We start from the raw sequence: 19,151 nt of genomic DNA, 5'->3' as shown, positions 1-19,151 counted from the left end.
TTACTGTTATGTCAAGCGATTTAATCACCTAGAGCAGCTCTATAGTTTGTAGTCTACAAATGCCCTTAAAATCTTATGTTCCGAAAAATCAATTTGCTCGTAGACCTCTACTTATTCTTGGCTCCTAAAGTCGTGATTAATTCAGCACGCCGAAATGATCCTCTTTATTCTCCCTCCTTTCTCTTATCCACTCATCCAACGATAAAAGGGTTTTTGTCCGACTTTTGTCGACGTATTTTCAAAGCTCCCTCTTTTTTCTTTTCACCCCTTCAGCACAGGTTTACCTCCTTAGTGCATTTGGGTTTTGTTTTGTTTGTGCAACCCCTTTTAACCACATCCTCGCTTGTAATTTTGGTCTGTTCCTTATACTTTAGTCTGTTCTCTTTTTTAAGGTCCGTACGTCTCTGCTATATGTAATTTAAAAAAAAAATAATAATAATTGTCTTGAGCGAAATGCTGGCCTTGCAAATTAACTGAACAAGTCAATGTTGCATTTATTAGTTTGTTCCCTTTATGTGTCGTTTATATTGTAGTTTAAATGTAATACGAAAAAGAACTATAACATGTGTCGTTTTACTTCTCGGTATTTCAATGGACCTGACCATGTTGATGCAATTCTATGCAAGAGGGTAACTAATTGCCTAACAACTCCTTGGTCAAAATAGGGCAATTTGTTTCCTTTCATACTCTGTAATTGTAACTCTCTTCTCTTCTTCACACCTCTTATTGTTTCCCCAATATGCTATTGTTTCTATGGACATGATGGATGTCAATCACCACCTTAATCGTCTAATTGACAGGTCTTTCTTTTGTTTTTTCTTTCAGGGGACCAATTCGTTTTTATGGCAAGTCAGAAGACATCCGCCTGCCTATTTCTTGGGAACAATACACGTACCATACACACGCGTTTGGGATTATATTCCTCAAAATACCAAAGTTGCTTTCCGAGAAAGCGAAAATATATTCGTCGAACTTGATCTCACAGATCCGAACACGATGACGCAGTTGGCGAACTGTCAGTTGTTGCCAAACGGAGAAAGTCTCAGCGAGGTTTTACCACACAGTATTTACAGGAGATTAAAAACTCATTTACAATATGTGAAGCGAATGATGCCGCAATGGTTGAGCGCTGATCAACGGGGTCGCGGTTTTTATGCCGACTACCTCTTCGAAGCGATCGTCGGCAACTGGGAGCGAAAAAGACCCATTTGGGTCATGCTTGTCATCGATTCGTTGACGGAAGCCGACATCAAGTCCAGAGAAATACCCGTTTTGGATTTATATTTGGCCCAGGAGGCCACAAGACTCAATAAAAGAACTGGGGCCGTGGAACAAGTTGAAGAACAGTGTGTTCCCCTTAATGGATTAAACTTTACGCAGGTAAGTTCAAAAGTCTGGAATTTGTTGTAATATCTGGAAAAGAGTTTGTGTGCGATGATAATTGCTAAAGCAGCGAGTGTTGATTGTTTTGGCGCGGTTATCTTTGATGGTGCTAATGTTGATGTATTGCAGGCTATATTCAATTAGGATGATCGGACTGTTCCGATTTGAGTGTCTCGTGATGTAAATGCGTGCGCACATCGCTTTTCACAAATTGTTATATGATTATTTTTACGATCAAAAGAAAAACGTGTTTTTGACGTTTCCTACTGCGAAAGGGGTGTATAAATAATGAGGACATGGGGAAATTCGCACGATACACAAGTCGCAAGTAAAATTAATCTTCTGTCTCAATGAGTTGTCGGATATTGCCGATGTTCTATTGAATGTTATCAGTGCTGGTCTGCTGATTCTATTCAAAAAATATTTTTTCTGACATGACACCGATCAGTTCATGTTTTCATGTGCTCGCCTCTGTGTGAATTAAAGTTTATTTTCCCATGTACTGAATACCCTTCCGTTTTCTGAGACCTTGGGTGTTCCTTGGAACACGTCCTCTCTCTCGGACAATAGAAAGGAATTTGATCAACAGGCCGTATAATGATTTCAATAGCCGGTAACACCACCCTTCTAATTTAGATGGTATTAGCGCTCCTTTAGAAACCCGATCAACTGGATAAGTTTGGGGCACATAAAGAGCTTCAGAGCAAAAGGATTTCGATTTTCTTGTTCGGGTTCGCTGTAAAAGAGGGTTGGTCGGTAGCGGCGGCGGACAAAAATACGCATTTACCGGACACTCCAGAAAGAAATGGAAATTAGGGCTGTATTACTATTAGCATCCAGATTCGGCAGAAAAGAAAGAGTATTGAATGTCAGATCGGAGGGTTGACTTTCACATTCCCAATTCACGGAACTATTCACGAACTTCTCTCTCGGCCCTTACGATGACCGTCCAAAGTGCACGAGTCTCTTTACGGCAGCGTGCGTTTATATGTCGAATGGAGAATTCATCGCGCCGTGGCCTTGCCTGTTTGCATCTAATTAAAAGCGCGGGCCTTCTCGATTTTGTAATTCTTTGAAGTTACCGACTTTGCAAAGAGAAGGAGACACTGAACAAGGCTAGTGCTATATCATAAGGTCGATGGATAACCGAATAAACGATATAACATGACACTGGAATGGCTTGTATTGTGCTCGAGAGCATAGTTTAGGCGATGATGGAGTCCTATCTTCTCTTCAGCAGAAGATATGAACGAACTCAGTGGCGCTCTGCGTAAAAGACCGCTAGTGGCGTATCCACGATTCCTGTGGGGGGGGGGGGGGGGACCACATTTATAATAATAAATTCTTGATAATTATAAATAATAATTCCCAATAATTAGTAATCCTAGACAAGCTAATGAAAAGCAAAGAGAGAAAAAAAAATCCTTTTATGTTGGAAGGCAAGTTATGATAAAAGATGATGATACTTAATTGTAGTGGCATAATAATGATAAGGATAATGTTGAATATATTTCTCTTCTACTAGTATTGATGATAAATTAATAATATATGATTTTTTTTGTATGATTCTTAATTTACTATAAAGGAATAATTCATAAAAACTGCTTCTTCCCTGCCTAAACAAATTCGGTATTGAGAGCGAAAAAATGTATCAAGCTTTGCATTTATACTTATTTCTGAACAGATGTCTTCTTGACCCCATTTGCCTTGGTGTGCAGCCATGCTAATATCAAATCTAATTATTGGAAAATTGATCCTTTCCGGGGTGAATTGAATTTGGAATTGAAATGCAGAAATACGCACACATCATTAAGGGATCCAGGGTTTGTACATCTACATGTCATACTGGCCAATATTTATGCGTTAATGTGTAATATCAATTTGGAAAATCTTGAACAACCATGAAGATGGGCTGCATGGGCATCATGCTATTTTTCTGTGATTTATCAAATCATGGCATTTTCTCTTTAAAAAAAACAGAATGGCAAAAGTCTGAAATGAATCGAACCAATAGTAAGGGAATTATGAATGTTTGAAATATATGTGAATATCAAATTGGTAGTTTGATCCGTGGATTGTGACGTAGGTCGTAGGACGTGGATAACTCTCCCATTTGCCATGTACAAAAGAAATCATTAATTTCTGTTTTTCTTGTAATTTCCTCTTCCCTTGGGGCACTACTCAAAATATATCATAGGTCGTATATATTATTTATTATATACCTCCTCTAAAAGGAATAGACCCTGTATTCTGACACTATGAATATGACTGACAAAGAAAGCGGACAAAATATACAGTTCCTCAGGTAGACAAAGGAACATCCCTTCACTGCTATTATGTAAAAATGTGTAGAACAGGTGTCACATGCATATTCACCTTTTTACATAATAGCAGTGAAGGGATGTTCCTTTGTCTACCTGAGGAACTGTATATTTTGTCCGCTTTCTTTGTCAGTCATGTTCATAGTGTGAGCAATAAATATTTGAAAAATTTAAATTTTGGTCATCTTACATGTACCATACTGTATATTATGTTAGAACAGATGGGACAGTAGTCCAGCACTACATCACATTGACATTACCGCTTCAGCCAATTTGAATTGAACATACTTATAGTGATTAAAACTTTCAACAATTCATAACTTTCTTACATTTAGTCAGATTTAATTAAAAACTTTCATCAGTTTGCTTCTCTGATCTTTCTGCTTTCTTTTAGAGTACATGTAGTTGTCTCTTTGGGTAGGATTTCCCTTTAAGCATTTGATCTCTCACCAAAAAGGAAAGCACTTTTATGTTGGTAAAATGTGTTCAAAACATATTTAAAAATGACAAAACATAATGTATGTGTACATGTGGACATTGTTATATAAAGATTGTAGGCCTACGTGAACATGTGAATGGGCGAAGACCTTTAGGTGCTCCATTTAAACATTTACAACTGTAACTTTTTCTTAAGAGGTTGAGACTGAATAGGTGATCAACAAGGACAACTTTTCTTTAGGGAAAGAAAATGATCTGTGGCAAAAGAAAATTGCACAAAAGCTTTGAAAGTGTAAAGGAGTGGTGGTCAAGCCCCATAAAAAGAGATCATATTCTTGGGACTCTGGCCCTCTGCGCTTCTGGTTTAAGTAGTTGCTCCTGGCTCTGTTGTTCTCCGGTAGTGATAACCCAGAAAGTGGTCTCTAATAGCCAAGTTTGCGCCCCGTGCAGAATTTTGTTACCTCTGAAATCTCCTTAAATGTCCTGAGGAACCAGTTGATGTTTTCATTCCGCCCCGAATTTGGGTCAAATTTATTTTTGTACGGCCTGGATGTAAGCCTGTGAAAGAAGCGGGGTCGGGGGAAGGTCGGATCTCGCTGAATAGTCGCCTCTGAAAACATGTTTCCCATTTGATCTGTGGATCAACAACTGTGTCATCTTGAATTGGTAGGAACTGCTTCCAAAGCGCTGCCTCACTGGAGGGGCAATCTGTAAAGGAGAGAAGGGAAAGAGAAGAGGTTCAATTCAGAAATTGCCAAGTCTCCTGAACAAGGGAATTAGCTCGCTCCAATAACAGGACATGTAAACTGTGTACACTGAAAGCTTGGAAAATCAAAGACCATTATTAACCAAGACTCAGGGGAATAGAAGAGAAGTAAGGTTAACGAATGAAAGGGGGACATGACCGGATTTTACACCTTCCATCATTAGGTTACTTTGACAGGGCTGACGTTTAAGGTTTGAGAAGAAGAAAAAAATCATTCCAGGTGCCAAAGAATCTTTTTTTCCCTTTAGTCTTTTCTTCACACCTGCAAAATTAAACTTTTTATATTTTTATATTAAAAGCGATCTCCTAATCGTTCATGGTGTATTTAATTTTCCTCCTAAGTATGCTTTGCAAAAGTGTATGAATAATGGTTTTACTTCGGAATGCAATACTATACATATATATTCTTTTTAAAACAAGATTAATCTAACCCAATGATCCCAAAAGAGATGATCATTAAAAGGATCTTGTATTCGGAAAGAGTGAAATGAATTAATGAAAGGGAAAAAGTTTCTGAAGAGGACGACAATATGAAGATATGATGGAGATACAACATTAAAGGAGAAGAGGAAGGTAGAGACTAGAGATTGAGAGGATAAAGATACAACAAAAACTTAAAGAGGAATATAACTACAAATATTTGTTATTTTCTCAAGAGGGAGACGGAGAAGGACAAAATGTGAGAGAAGTAAGTTTGTTTAGAAAGAAAAGGTGCATAAAGTGAATATGGAGAAAGGTTCATTAAAATGAAAATAACACAGATGATGAGGAAGAAGACAAAATTAAAATGCAGTGTGATCCTAGTTGTGTCAAGGAGATTCAAAATCTTCTTGGTTGTGTGTTCTTCCTCCACATGCTCCACCAGTTAGTATTGAGCTAGTGCTGTGGTAGACAGATTAGAAATTACTGACATATTTTACACCAGGCTCCCATGAAGTATGAATGGATGACATGATGCTATAATGAAGTGGGAGTGTGGAGCCAATATGTACTACAGGGTGACTCAATATTATTCAAAGACATCCAGTAGGACCAAGGAACTCCTTGGTAGGACCATATGATATACCGGTAGGGAGTTTAGGGTGGTTCAAGAAAGTTTCAAATGGGATGACACGATAGTATCGATTGGGAGTGTACATGTACATGTAGATCAAAAGAAATGTGGGTGACATAAGTTTGAGTGTGGACCAAATGTAGTTCAGGGTGACTCAAGAAAAGTGGATGACATGATGGTGTAATGAAGTTTGAGTTTGGATCCAGTGTACTACATGTACAGGTTGACTCAATAATGATGATAGATTCATAATATTCTGGAGTGGGGATCCGAGAAAGTGTAGAATTGCTGACAAATAGAACAGGAGGGAGTGTGAATATTATACACATACAATCTTAACCATCATATGCTGTAATGGAGTTGGACTGTGGATCCAATTTTCTACAAGGTGCTTCAAGAATGCACAGACCAGCATTGATATTTTTGTTATAACCTTGATTCCATCTGCATTTATTACATAAGAGTTGATCAACATACATTTTGTAATAAGCCTATTTACTCGGTACTCAAATATGGATTGGAAAAGTGCTTTTCTTCAAAAAAAAGTGTAGAATATGCTCTTTAAACAATTTGGAAGACTGTGATGCAATTTAAGTATTATGGAAGAAGGTTGTAAAATGATGGTATAATCATTCGGCTATCAGTACCATGAGTATTATTTGCAAGTTACATACTTGGATTAATAATAAATAGCAAAGTGCACTGAACTCTGCTGGAATCAATGGTACCTTCATTTAGATGGAGGATATTAATTCGCCCAAAGGAATTGAATAAAATCGAAGTTACGTCCGATCCATATCCTTTGCAGTGTACTTGCAGATGTGAAATGGCTTTGTGACACGGTTGATTAAATTGCCCTTCATCGTTGAGCGACTGAAGGGCACCTTTCTCTGGGGGATGACACATGGATGGACATTGATGGAGGTCAGCCGAGGTCACATAAAGTTCATGGAAGGATGATTTCCGATTATATCTGTCTGATTGCCAGTTTTTTTCTTGATATGTTGGATTATATGAACTTAGAAATATGCTTCATTGATATGATGAAGGTATGAAGGATTCACAAAATGGAGAGGGTTACAGATAAGGGTTCGTTTTCTCCTAGGGGAGAGAGGTAGGATAGAGAGTATAAAAGCAACAAAGAAAGTTAGGAAGTTATAAGCCAATCTAAACTAAACTAGACTCGTAAATCATTCACAAGTGAAATTACATTTTTGAAAGTTCATTAGTCATTAAAATCAAAATTAGATTGACCAGCATGTGTAGTGCGTATAAATCTACACGGATAAACTGTACATTTCAGTCAGTTCTGAATAAAATAGTATGAGCTGCTTTTGAGAGAGGTTGTCACAGAAAATTATTGTGCATGCATTTTGCTAGTCCCAATTGACTATTATTTGCAGTGTGAATACGCTTACGGTTTGCGTGTGCTGCCAGTACGTGTACATAGCCCCACCTCCATTCTTGCCATGATCCCACAAACTGTGCCCAGCTGGTTACAGAGCCTGAGCTGTCAATCTCCCCCCACGAGCTGCTGCGGCTGCCGGATGCCGAATGAGATAACTTGGAAGTCTGATAAGTCCGTCCTCTATCAACCGGAGATCTACGTGGTCTTGAGCGCATCGGAGATGGAAAGAGTTCCTCTTCATCCTCCTGTCAATGAAGATATGCCTGATACCCTAATTGCCTCATTTCATCTTCTTTTATCTCATGATTTAGAAGTTCTGTTTTCTCTTACCGGTACTCAGATTGTGAAGGAGATATTGCAAATTAACCCCTTCGAATTATCATGTTCTTTAGGAGGGGAATTACATCATGTAAAACGTGTTGCTAATATGTCTTGCTGTTTGGTCTTCAACCAGTTTGTCTAATTCCCAATTGGTCTATTCCCATATGGTCTACACCAAGCTAGTATGTCTACTACCCACATGGTCTAATTATCATTTGGTCTACTTATCAATTGGTCTAATAACCATTTAGGCTAGTTTCCATTTGGTCTAATTTCCAATAAGTCTACAACCCATTTGTTCCGTTGCTCATTTATTCTAATTCCAGTATGTCTACTATACATGTACGTACATATGGTCTAAAAATAATTCATGTGGATGGTAGACAGGCTGGGTGTAGACCATATGGTCTATATGTACACGTACGCAATTGTGGAAAACTTTGAGTCAGGTCTCTAGTTCTCTACAGTTTCAAATACATGTGCGGTAGTAGTCAAATTGTGCCCTGCAGTCCTGCTACAATGTACAATGTACAATGATAAAGTTTTGATATAAAACAGAACATCCTTTTTGGAAATGCCTAGAAACATTATATCACAATGTTATATTATGCTACAAGAATGGCATTATTGCTTTTATTTTTTAAGCAAAGATCATGAATGCTTGCTTGAATAATTTCTTATTACCGTGAAGCTGACATGACAAGTTCTCATCAACTGAAAATGATTTGAGGTCATCGAGGGAGGTCAAGTTCATCGGGATAAGGATTTTAGCCCATCAACCTTAAGGTCGAATACATGCATGCTCATCCACACTGGACAGTTAAATATACGCTCAACCTAAAGAAAGAAATCATGAATGTTTGAGAATATTGTGTGCCTATGATGTCAGTGTGAAAATGGTTTGACATAATTGAAGATTTGTGTATTCTGTTACTCTCTAACGTTTATACTCATTCGCTACCACAATAAGGCCTGTGCATATTGTTTAAAAAAAAGAATGATCGAAACATAAGATTCAATGACCAATTGACCATGATGGTCATGTACACTGTGTACCAGTAGTCCTGTATTTTAGATCATGGTTAAGTCCAAATGTTTACTTTTCTTTGAGCATGAACAAACATTTAGTGTGTCCAGTGATAACACTGGGTATCATTTTAATGACCTACTGTACCCTTCTTGCACAATGTAAGATGATCAGGGATTGGGGATCTTGTCACCCCCAAAAGATTGGCCTGAAACCTTTTGTTAACTTTGATTTATGGTCATACTTACCACGGATTATCATCAAAACTCTATAGCTGATTGCTGGAATTAGGAAGGTTATCATTAGACTTAAGCAAACTTTAACCCGTTTTGTACCTCTTCATGTTTTAAGCATGGGCTTGTGAGCAAGTCTTTAGCGCCTTTGGGAGTGGAAGGTTTAAGAGACTCCAGCGTTTGCCCTCAGTGTGGAGGTTAAGATATCAAAGCGTTAGCTTTTGTGATTGTTATCGACATAAAGTACAGATATAATGGAGGATTGTGCAAGATGTGGCCCAATACTATCGTTTTCATCTTCACAAAGCTGGTATTCCCACTGTATAGAGATATATGTTGGTGTCTGAGGCTATTTCAATTTGCCGGAGAATGGCTCCATACAACCAGGGTTATGGGGCGGGTACAGATAAACTTACTTTGCCTCTACTTCTATAACCGCATTGTATTACAATGAACAACTGCAATTCTCTGGCGTGTGCTTGCGGCAAATTTGATATCAATCAGGGCCTGATGAATAAAAAGAGGATGGAAATGGGTATTATCTCTGGAGCAGTTTTGTCTTTCATTGCCATTCAATGGCCCTCACAGTCATTTGTCATTGCCGGGACGCCATACTTCACATGGAGCAGAAAGAGATCGAGAGGAACCCTTTGTCAGCTCACCAGACAGCTAGCTCGCTCTTTCATCTCCTGCAACAGATGAGCGCTTGCTGTGGGATTTAGGCGATTTGGCCTGACCCAGAGAGAGAGGGAGAGAGAGTGGGGGGAAACCTCCGTTTACATCTTGTCAAAATGCAATTTAACGCACTTAGAAATGTCCTGATCGAATTGGGAGATACGAAGAAAAGAGAATCAGCTCAATCCTAATTTAAAGGGGAAGTCCACCTTGATAATTAGCTGGTATTAATTATAGCATAAATACAAGATAAAAAAATTAATGAAAGTTTGAACAATATCTGATTCAAAATAGGAAAGTTGTTAATGTTTGTATTTGTCATCAGTGAAACACAAATGGGCAAAACTGTGGCATATCTTATTATCTTGCGAGATCTTCCTCAATTTGTTTTATTAAACCCAATTTAATATCAGGGTTGACTTCCCCTTTAAGTAGATCCTGGGCATATTCTCTAGGGGTCTAATCAATACCAAATAAATAAATACAGAGATTTTGTATGAAAGAATTCTGTATTTGATTGGGACATGTATTGATGCTGGGGAATACTTACAATCTTGTAATTACAGCAACCTAAGATATCCAGCTTAGAAAATGATCCTGGTTGAAGACAGCTTAACTCAAAAAGAGACACCTAAATGTCTTAAGAATCCTTGATTATCTCTTTTGTTGAAGTGATGATATCCTAATGGAGCAATCTTTAAAAAAGAATTTCTGTAGAAATCTTGCTTCTCTTTTGTGTGTGTGACTTTGTTTTGGAATAATGAATGATATCCGGATTAACAATCGGGATATTTTCTTGGCTGTGAAAATGAATAAGATTTTTAGCTGGGGGTTTGGGAGCCTGCATAAGATTAGAAGCCATTTGAATGTCTGATTATGATCGTATGTTGAGATTAAATTGTGCAATCGCTTGTGGGTGGTTGTGGGTGGTACTAAACCATCCTTAGATTTGTTCAAAAGTTATTTTGAATACATGAAGGTCATGACCTTTTGAAATACAAGTAGACTTATTTTTTCAATCGAATCAAATACATTTTCCGTATAAATGCATTACAGTATGGAATATCAAAATAAGAAAGGAACATCATTTCAAGTTTATCAAAAAGTCTTGTACACCTGTATTTTGTAATCATGTAGGCCTACAGTTCACACTGTGACACTTCAAGAACAGACATCTCTTCTCGATCACAAAATATATATTTTGGGTTCCACTGTTTTTTTTTTTACCTTTCCCAGAGAAAACCTTGAAAAGTGCCATAACTGCCATCATATTAGATTTCAAGCATATATATATATATATATATGTAATATATATATAATTTTTTAAACATTTTTTAAAAACAAATTTGATATGGGGCCTTGCCATTGGTAATGTAACTATATTTGATGTTTAAAATTCAATTTTAAGATTGAAACACTGTGTAATGTAGATTTCTGTTTAATATCCATCTGGATCATCTCCCCTCTACCATAAAAAATGAGGACTTCACTTTTGCTAAACCACTCCAGCTCCATATATACACATGGGGTTGAAGGAGTTTGATTGAGATCTGGAGGTAATTTCCAATTTCCTTCATGTAGTTTCACTTTCCAACGCAGAAGAGCGTGGACGGATATCCATGAGAGCACCTTGATTGGCATCAACAAATTACCCTGGCTGGCCGCCCTCTCGTTCAACCCCTCCCTGCGCTACCGGTAGTTAGACCATACCGCATCATCCTGCTTGGTAGTTTGGAAAGTCATCTTCAATTTTTGCGGCTATCAGCCTTCCGATGTCTCCATGTTTTGGTATCTTCTGGTCTGATGGGTTATGGGGGTCGTTAGGCCGTCTGTTGCCAATTTGGTTTCCTGAAGCCACAAGACGAGCGGCTGTCCGTTGGTTGGTTTGCTGATTTCCAGTTCTACATGTTTGGCGGCTTCCCTTGTACAATTATTCAACCACTTCTTTAATTTGGATCTACTCTTCTTATTGCACTTTTCATTTTATTATCATTTACACAAATAGGCTATTGCAATGTTTGTATCCATTTTCTGTCTCATTTATCACATGGTTATAGGGTCCATAATAAAGCCTTCCTTGCTTAGAGCTTCTTACATGTTTATTGTAAAGCCATCTTGTTTTATACCTCTGTTAAGTTCATTGCTATTTACCTGTTATCAATACATTTGCAGGGCAGTGAGCTAGACTTGAGCCAGGCTAAATTTAGCCAGGGAATTATAATCAACGTGCTTACGAGGAGGTGACTACTGTGCAATAGACACGAAAATGGCTTGCAATACATTCATAATTGTTAGTGATGTTATTCTTCCGAAGCTAATTAATTTATTGAATTATGATTTATACTGTATGTAAAGAGTTTCTAGACCTTCTTGATCATCCTTGCACTGGAGACATGCCCTTCCCTCTCATACTCGATTAATCATTCAACGATGCATGCACTGAATGATATTGATGCGCAATTGATGTGCAATTTCCCCTACCATAAGAATCATTCACGCATCATCTTTGATGTTCTTAGTTTACATCAGAGGAATGGAACGTCAGTTTTTTAACAAAGAGGTTCAGAGATGAAAATGTAGACAGAATTTTCATATTAGGAAGGTTTGAGTGAATCCCTTTCTTCTGTATGAAGAGTTAGTGTTATCAATATCATCATGAGTTTCTTCCAAGTGATGTGTCTTGTATTGTCTCATACATTTCTGAATGGTCTTTTATGTATACCTGTCCGCTACTTCTCCTGTTTCCTGCATGTATTTCTTCTCCCATTCTATCTCCTTCTCCTTTGTCTCCTTCTTATACACCTGTATATATTACAAGCAGATCAGCTCTTCTTCTCCGTTGAACCGTTTACGTCTTTTGGGGGCCCCTTTCTTTGCACTGGATGGAAGGAAACCATTCTATCACGTTTGCTTCTTGGTTTGTCTTCACTCTCTCAGGAGGAGAGCGGTTGACTTCTGACCTTCTTTCTCTCCATGATCAAGTTCACATTGGAGCTAGTCTGTTCTTCAACCTGTCTGAAACGAATTTCACTTCTTATTTCTTAACACATGGCTTTATATGCTCTTGAGCAGAAAACGTGTTCTCATGTACAAAGAGGAATTTGTTGTCATTCTCTGGCAAATTTGTAATCATGGACACAATTCTTTCAACTTGAAAAAGATTTAAGTAACATAATCTCCTTTGATAAAGTAAAAATTAAATTAAATTTTAAAAATGACGTCCTGTTTAGAACAGTGGCATTTACATGTATGTGATTGTTGAATGCATCTTATAGAGGTATCTGCTCTCATAGTTCCAGGTTTAACTCTAAATGAAACACAACAATTCACAAGACGATTATTTATTTATTTATTTATTTATTTGTTTATGTATTTACTTTTTTATTTATTTATTTATCCATGTTTCTTAAAAAAGCAGGGACATGAAGTCCCCTTCAGAGTCACAGAGAATGCCTGCTTTACAAGGGAGCCCAGATATGAACAAATACAATATAAAAAACATCAATCATATAAATTTGCATAATAATAATGAATAAGAACACCTTGTAAATGAAACGAAAAGTTGGGAAGTTGGTTAGAAGTTTAAGTTAGGAGATGTGGACTAATATCGCTCTAGTTCCTGCTATGAATGAATACAATATGTATTAAAAAGACATTCATTTGCATAATAATGAATAAGAACAAACTATTAATTATAAATGAAACAAAAAATTAAGAAGTTGGTTAGAAGTAAGTGTCAGAAGATGAAGACTAATGTTGTTCTTGTGGAGCTGGAAGTTGATGTGTTACAGGTAGAAAGAACCCTCTCCACAAGAGAAAACACACCAACCAAAACAGTGCAGGAGACTTTTGTGTCAAGTTTACGTGGTAACGTGAGAAATTGAATAAAACCTTGCTTATTGCCAATAAATTACCGATATGAGGCAAATGTTGAAAAGTCAAGCTGGGAGTCGGTGTTGATGTAGGCTACCAGTGGGGATACCCGGGATAGGAGCATTCTAGCCCCCCAAGGCACGACGTCTCGTGTTATCTATTCTCGTCTTGCGTCGGGTCTAGACCCCTGTCGTCTGCTTGGCATACATGTAGGTTTTGAGTCCAACAAGTTGCAGAGTATAATTATGAAGTACATGTACATCGTACTGTCATAATTACGTGAAGGTCCTGCCGGGCAAGGGTGTTGATCCTAAGGAACGTTGAGCCTGAGGTAATCGCCACTTCCAAATAATTGATGGAATAAAATTGATATGAATTCTCTCTAGTTTACTGTACATGTATGTTCCTAATTATACTTTGCCACCTCCACACTCTTGAAATCATTTGATAAAATATACAGAGTCTACACTAGAATACTGTAAATGTATAAAATATATATGTAGCATGCTTGTACAATGTAGATGTCGACTATAGCCTATAGGCTAATAGTATACCGGTAGGCCTACATTGTATGTACTCCAACTTAAACAATAAGCGTTGTTGAAACTAGGTTTTTAGTTTTTAATCTTAGTTTTTAGTGACAATATCAACCACTAGCGGCAGCTGGGCAACATCAAGAGATCAGCAGTTCACAAAATTCTAATGCTTACATCAAGACATAATTAGGGAACAATGTCTATGATTATAATCGTATATCAGTTTTGATTCTGTGCTTATTTGTATTAACATCATTTGAATGGATATTAATTTCATGTTAAACATAATCATGCAATATATATCCTTTAAAGACTATCTGCACTAGTTTGGCCAGGAGGGATTATACCTCCCTGCAAGGTCACTGACTTGTGGTTATCTCATTAAATCAGCTCTCAATAAACATAAGAAAAAGGGGACCATGGGAAACCAATGGTCACCGATTAGGCATTGTTTGCTCTATAGAGGGCGCAAGTAGCTATAGGTAGTGCAGTGGGGTTTTAATACCTTTATGGCTGATAGATACAGTTTACCTCATGGCAACTGTGCCATAATTTTTGTATATATAACACGACTCCAACTTCATACCAATTCCCAACTTGCGTGACTTGTGCGTGTACATGCTGTATCTCAACCGCCTTTTTGCTTGTAAGCTGTTCCCTTTTACATCCATTCTAGCTTAATCTAGATTGACAGTTTGATTGATACCTCCCAGAACCTTATTCTGTGAGTCCCACCTTCCTGCGACTTCAAAAAACCAACCATACGGGCTTAGTGAAATGTTAAATTCATATGAAGAGCTTAGTTCCAAACAGAGCTAAATCCACTTTTGATGAAAATTGAGTCATTGATATTAGGCAGAACATTGTTCACCTAAGTACCTGTCTTTCAACAAAATTATTTACATAAATTTTGGGAGCAATTATGAAAAAACCAACCATACAGGCTTAGTGAAATGTTAAATTGATCAATTACAAACGGACCTAAATCCACTTTTGATAAAAATTGAGTTATTGATATCAGAACATTGTTCACTTACAGGTTCATGTAAGTACCCGTCTTTCAACAAAATTGTTTATATACATTTTGGGAGCAATTATGAAAAAATGCACCTTCTAATATCACTTTTCCGTAAAAGCCTGTACAAAATCTGGTAAATAATTTCTTTTTTCTTCGAAGTTACAAAAATGGATTTAGCTCTTTTTGGAATTAAACTCTAATTCATATCACCATATTTTCTCTGACAAGGGTGTTTTGTTCCAAGACAATATTTCCCCCGGAGGCAGCGAGGGCGGCCTCGCTGGGGAGGAGGTTGTCGTACTGTGGGTTTATATTGTGAGCCATGAACTTGGACTTCCAAAATCCTATTAAAGGTACCTGTAGATGTATTTAATCAGGAGTTCCGATGGCATTGTGAGCAAGTCCTGTTTGAAGTCGTTTCACCACTGTTTATCATAATGAAAAGTGGGCATTTAGACCTGAACAATTTAAACAAACCTGTAAAATCTGTAAATATCACATGCACTGACGAATATCACTGAACAGATGCATATACATGAGCATATACATGAGACTAGGTCTATAGTACTGACCTGTATTTGCGAAACTTGATTTACTTGTCTTTGTATACTCATTAAGTCAAAACAGTCCATTTTCTATCAACCTCTTTTGGCAAATAAAAATTTATTTGTATTCTCAACACTCTGCGTAAATTTTTGTTGGATTCCGGGCAACTTTATTTTTCATCACACCGAGGCTTGAGTTTGCCTTTAAACAGTGATTATTTAATGGAATATGAAAAAACTCCATATTTCTTAAGCTGCCTATTTCCGAGCAGTTGTGTGGAAGTAATAGCAGTCTGATGCAGAGAGCCGGGGTATTAATCATTGCCCTACTTTGGTTAAACAGACGGGTTCAAATTTCAATGGAAATTCTCAATTTCATCCATCACGAAGGATTATCTTTGTAGAATTCAGTTGCTGGTTTGATATTGTTCTGGGCGTTTTTGATGTTTATTATTTGTTGACTTCATGAAAGTTCAAACCTGATGCATGTAGTGGCTCTGATCAAAGATTTATGATGTAACCCTCGTTCATTAGCCTGCTGTTGTGAGGACAAAAATGCAAAGGAATTAACTGAAAAGTACATACATGTACGGTGGTTGTATTTGCGAGTGAAAGTGTGTATGTCCTAGTGTTTGTGATGACAAAAATATTGATAGTAAAAAATAAATTTATGATAACAACATTGTATTAATGATAATATTGTTGTTGATGATGATGGTGATAGTGGTGTTGACGATGATGATGATGATGATGATAAGGAGAAGGAGAGGAAGAAGAAGACGGATTACAAGAGTATGGATCACTTGTTGCATTACGCTCCTTAGTTTAAATATTTGTTATATGTATATGTCTTTGACATGCCTTTTAAAAAGTCAAATACTCATATTCTTGTGAATAAAAGTGGATTTTTGTTGTAAAAATAGTCTTAAATATATTTCATTTCATTTTTTTCTTCTTACAGGAAATATTTGCCTTGAATCAAACGCTGTGGCATCAAGAGAGTTTACGAGCAGGGACCATTAGGCAGACGGCTACGTTAGAAGATCTTATATGGCATTATAACTGCGGAGATCTCAACTTGGCAACGTTTAGCCAAGATACAGCACAGGTGAGAAGATGGGTCGACATGGTGATGGAAAAGGGGTGGGGAATGGGGGATGGGAGTGGCAGTGGTAGAGGATGGGAGAAATGGAGGGTACTGCATGGAGGGCAAAGTCTTTTTGTTTGTTTTCTGCATAATAACTTTGAAGGTCTCAAATTGGCGCCATTCAGCCAAAATGCAGCATGGGTGATAATTGAGGGATGAAAACTGAGTGGGTCAAAATGGGGGAGGGGAGGGGCTTAGTGAAAATAGATGGATAAGTTTTTTTTTTGGGGGGGGGGGAGAATGGAAGAAGTATACAATGTAGATACTGGTGTTCAGATGTTCATTGGAGCAGTAGAGAGACTGAACAAGAAGATAGAGAAAAGAAAGTCAGAATAGCAAAATGACAATAAGAATAAAAGTGAGAGAGAGAGAGAGAGAGAGAGAGAGAGAGAGAGAGGAGAGAGAAATAGGGGGGGGGGGGGGCGCGGAGTAGATAAAAAAGAAACTCATGTATACACCTGTATATTTTTTTAGCTCACACAGAGCTTATCATGAAGTTGATGATAAACTAAATAATAAGATTTAATAAATGCTTTCCTTTTTCTCTGCAAAACTCTTTTTTCCAGAGTTTACTGTTAATAAACGACTCTACTTCATTGCATAATGCAAATATTCAAACCTCAATGGCATGCCCACCAGACCACCAGGGTCTCATAATTCTTATTCTGACTGCTTCAATTGCCAGTTTACCACCCATTTCAGCCCAAATAACTCCTAATTGAATCGCTCGCGACAAAACGTTGGTTTGAGGAAGAAGTGACCCCAGTTCACGGTGGTGTTTGCTGTGCGCTGAATGGGTTTGTATAGAGGTGAAATGATCCGAGCCCCTGCACTTTAGTGAACACCAATTATGTGGCTCATTTACCAGCCAGGCAGCTCCAGAATAGAAGGCCCATTTACATTGCAGTAAAATCAGTATAACAAAACATCGTCTTTGTGAGCTTCAATTTACACTACGGGAAAACCCATGAAAACCATTGAATAAATCTGTTTTTTCTTCGCGTTTTGTGCACGCGGCACTCCTTACTGCTCTGCATGCGTTAGCACAAAAGCGAGGGGAGTCATGTAACCCATGTAAAATAATTCACTGGTGTCTTGAGAGCAGGCATTTACACTGTAAAAACCGGCAGAGTTTTGGTTTATTTTATTCAAGTTTTTTTTAATGTTTATGGGTATTTGCCTAGCAAATTCCAACAAAACTGCAGAATGTGAGAAAAAAACAATGGTTTTTGCTTGCGGTGTGAATGCCCTGTGACAATCTAAAGCAGGTAATGCGTTCAGCAAGGCATGAAAAGGGGGAGGGAGAAATAGAAGTATGGTATAAAGCAGGATTTAGAATTGAAATATTTTTTTTATTGGGTAAGAAAATTTCCATTTCAGTTGAAAATGCCTATACGGTAAGCGACCTTTTTTCCAAGAAAGGGGAGCGTGTGGATTGAGGAGAATAAGAGAAGAGATCGGAGTTGTGTGTGTGTGTGAGAGAAAGAGAGAGAGAGAGAGAGAGAGAGAGAAAGAGAGAGAGAGAAAGAGAGAGAGAGAGAGAGAGAGAGAGAGAGAGAGAGAGAGTGAGAGAGTGAGAGGGGGTGGGGAAAGGAATACTAGAAAAGAAGATGTAAACATAACTATAAGAAGAGAGAGGAAGCAGGACAGATTAAAAAGAGACAGAGAAAGAGAAAAAGATGGATCTTTTATTGAAATGACATTAGGCCTATGTTAAGCAGTCAAAGAGAGTGAGTCAATGGGGGAAGATGGAGAGTAGATACTAGAAAGGAAGAAGGAGAGTAGGAAAACAAGAAAGTGTGAGATGGATATATAGAAAGAAAGATTTGAAAGAAAGAGAGAGATTGAGAGAGGAAGAGAAAGAAAGATGAAGAGGATGAAGAAAAAAGATAGATGGAGGGAGGGAGAGGGAATAAAGGGAGAAGGTACGAGCCATTATGTTTAACAAAAGTAGTGTTATTTCAAGAAAAGCATACCCGTAATACATCCTTCAAACTAAGACTTCAAAATGTTTATTGGTTGATTGTTCAATCAAATTGCATACATGTCAGCAAAGAATATAGAAATATATATTTGAGACTAAGAAAGTGCCATATGTAATTTGCACATGCATGAGTTGGTATTTCTGCTCGCCCTTCGCCGACTGTAAATGATCAAATCATACACACCATTTGAGTGCAAAACGTAATGCAAAATAAAGGTCCACATTACTGGACTTTGCAGGGAATTAAATTTCATGTTTCTCTGTTCATGCACATTTAAGCGCACTTGAGCAGCTCTGTGGAAACTGTTATTCCACCTTTATATATTGAAGTTGGTGCACAAAGCAACTCTGAAAGTGTAGGCTACTAGTAATGACTTGAGATGCCTGTGAATATATTTTATTGATCATTCTCATTGAAATAC

General features: G+C 37.6%; 1 protein-coding gene across 1 annotated transcript in view; it reads left to right on the top strand.

The window, feature by feature from the left end:
- Nucleotides 1-19,151, top strand: part of LOC586731 (metalloprotease TIKI1) — a 55,729-nt gene that overhangs the window by 1,213 nt on the left and 35,365 nt on the right. Inside the window, exons 2-3 of the mRNA XM_786501.5 lie at nucleotides 826-1,380; nucleotides 16,560-16,706. Of these exons, the coding sequence (XP_791594.2) occupies nucleotides 826-1,380; nucleotides 16,560-16,706 (702 nt within the window). The remainder of the gene's footprint in view (nucleotides 1-825; nucleotides 1,381-16,559; nucleotides 16,707-19,151) is intronic.

The sequence above is a fragment of the Strongylocentrotus purpuratus genome, unplaced genomic scaffold (genome assembly GCF_000002235.5).
Source record: "Strongylocentrotus purpuratus isolate Spur 01 unplaced genomic scaffold, Spur_5.0 spur5_scaffold_3, whole genome shotgun sequence".
In the NCBI taxonomy this organism is placed as follows: domain Eukaryota; kingdom Metazoa; phylum Echinodermata; class Echinoidea; order Camarodonta; family Strongylocentrotidae; genus Strongylocentrotus; species Strongylocentrotus purpuratus.
Note: the sequence above shows the minus strand (reverse complement) of the source record. Positions and strands in the feature narration are given on the sequence as shown.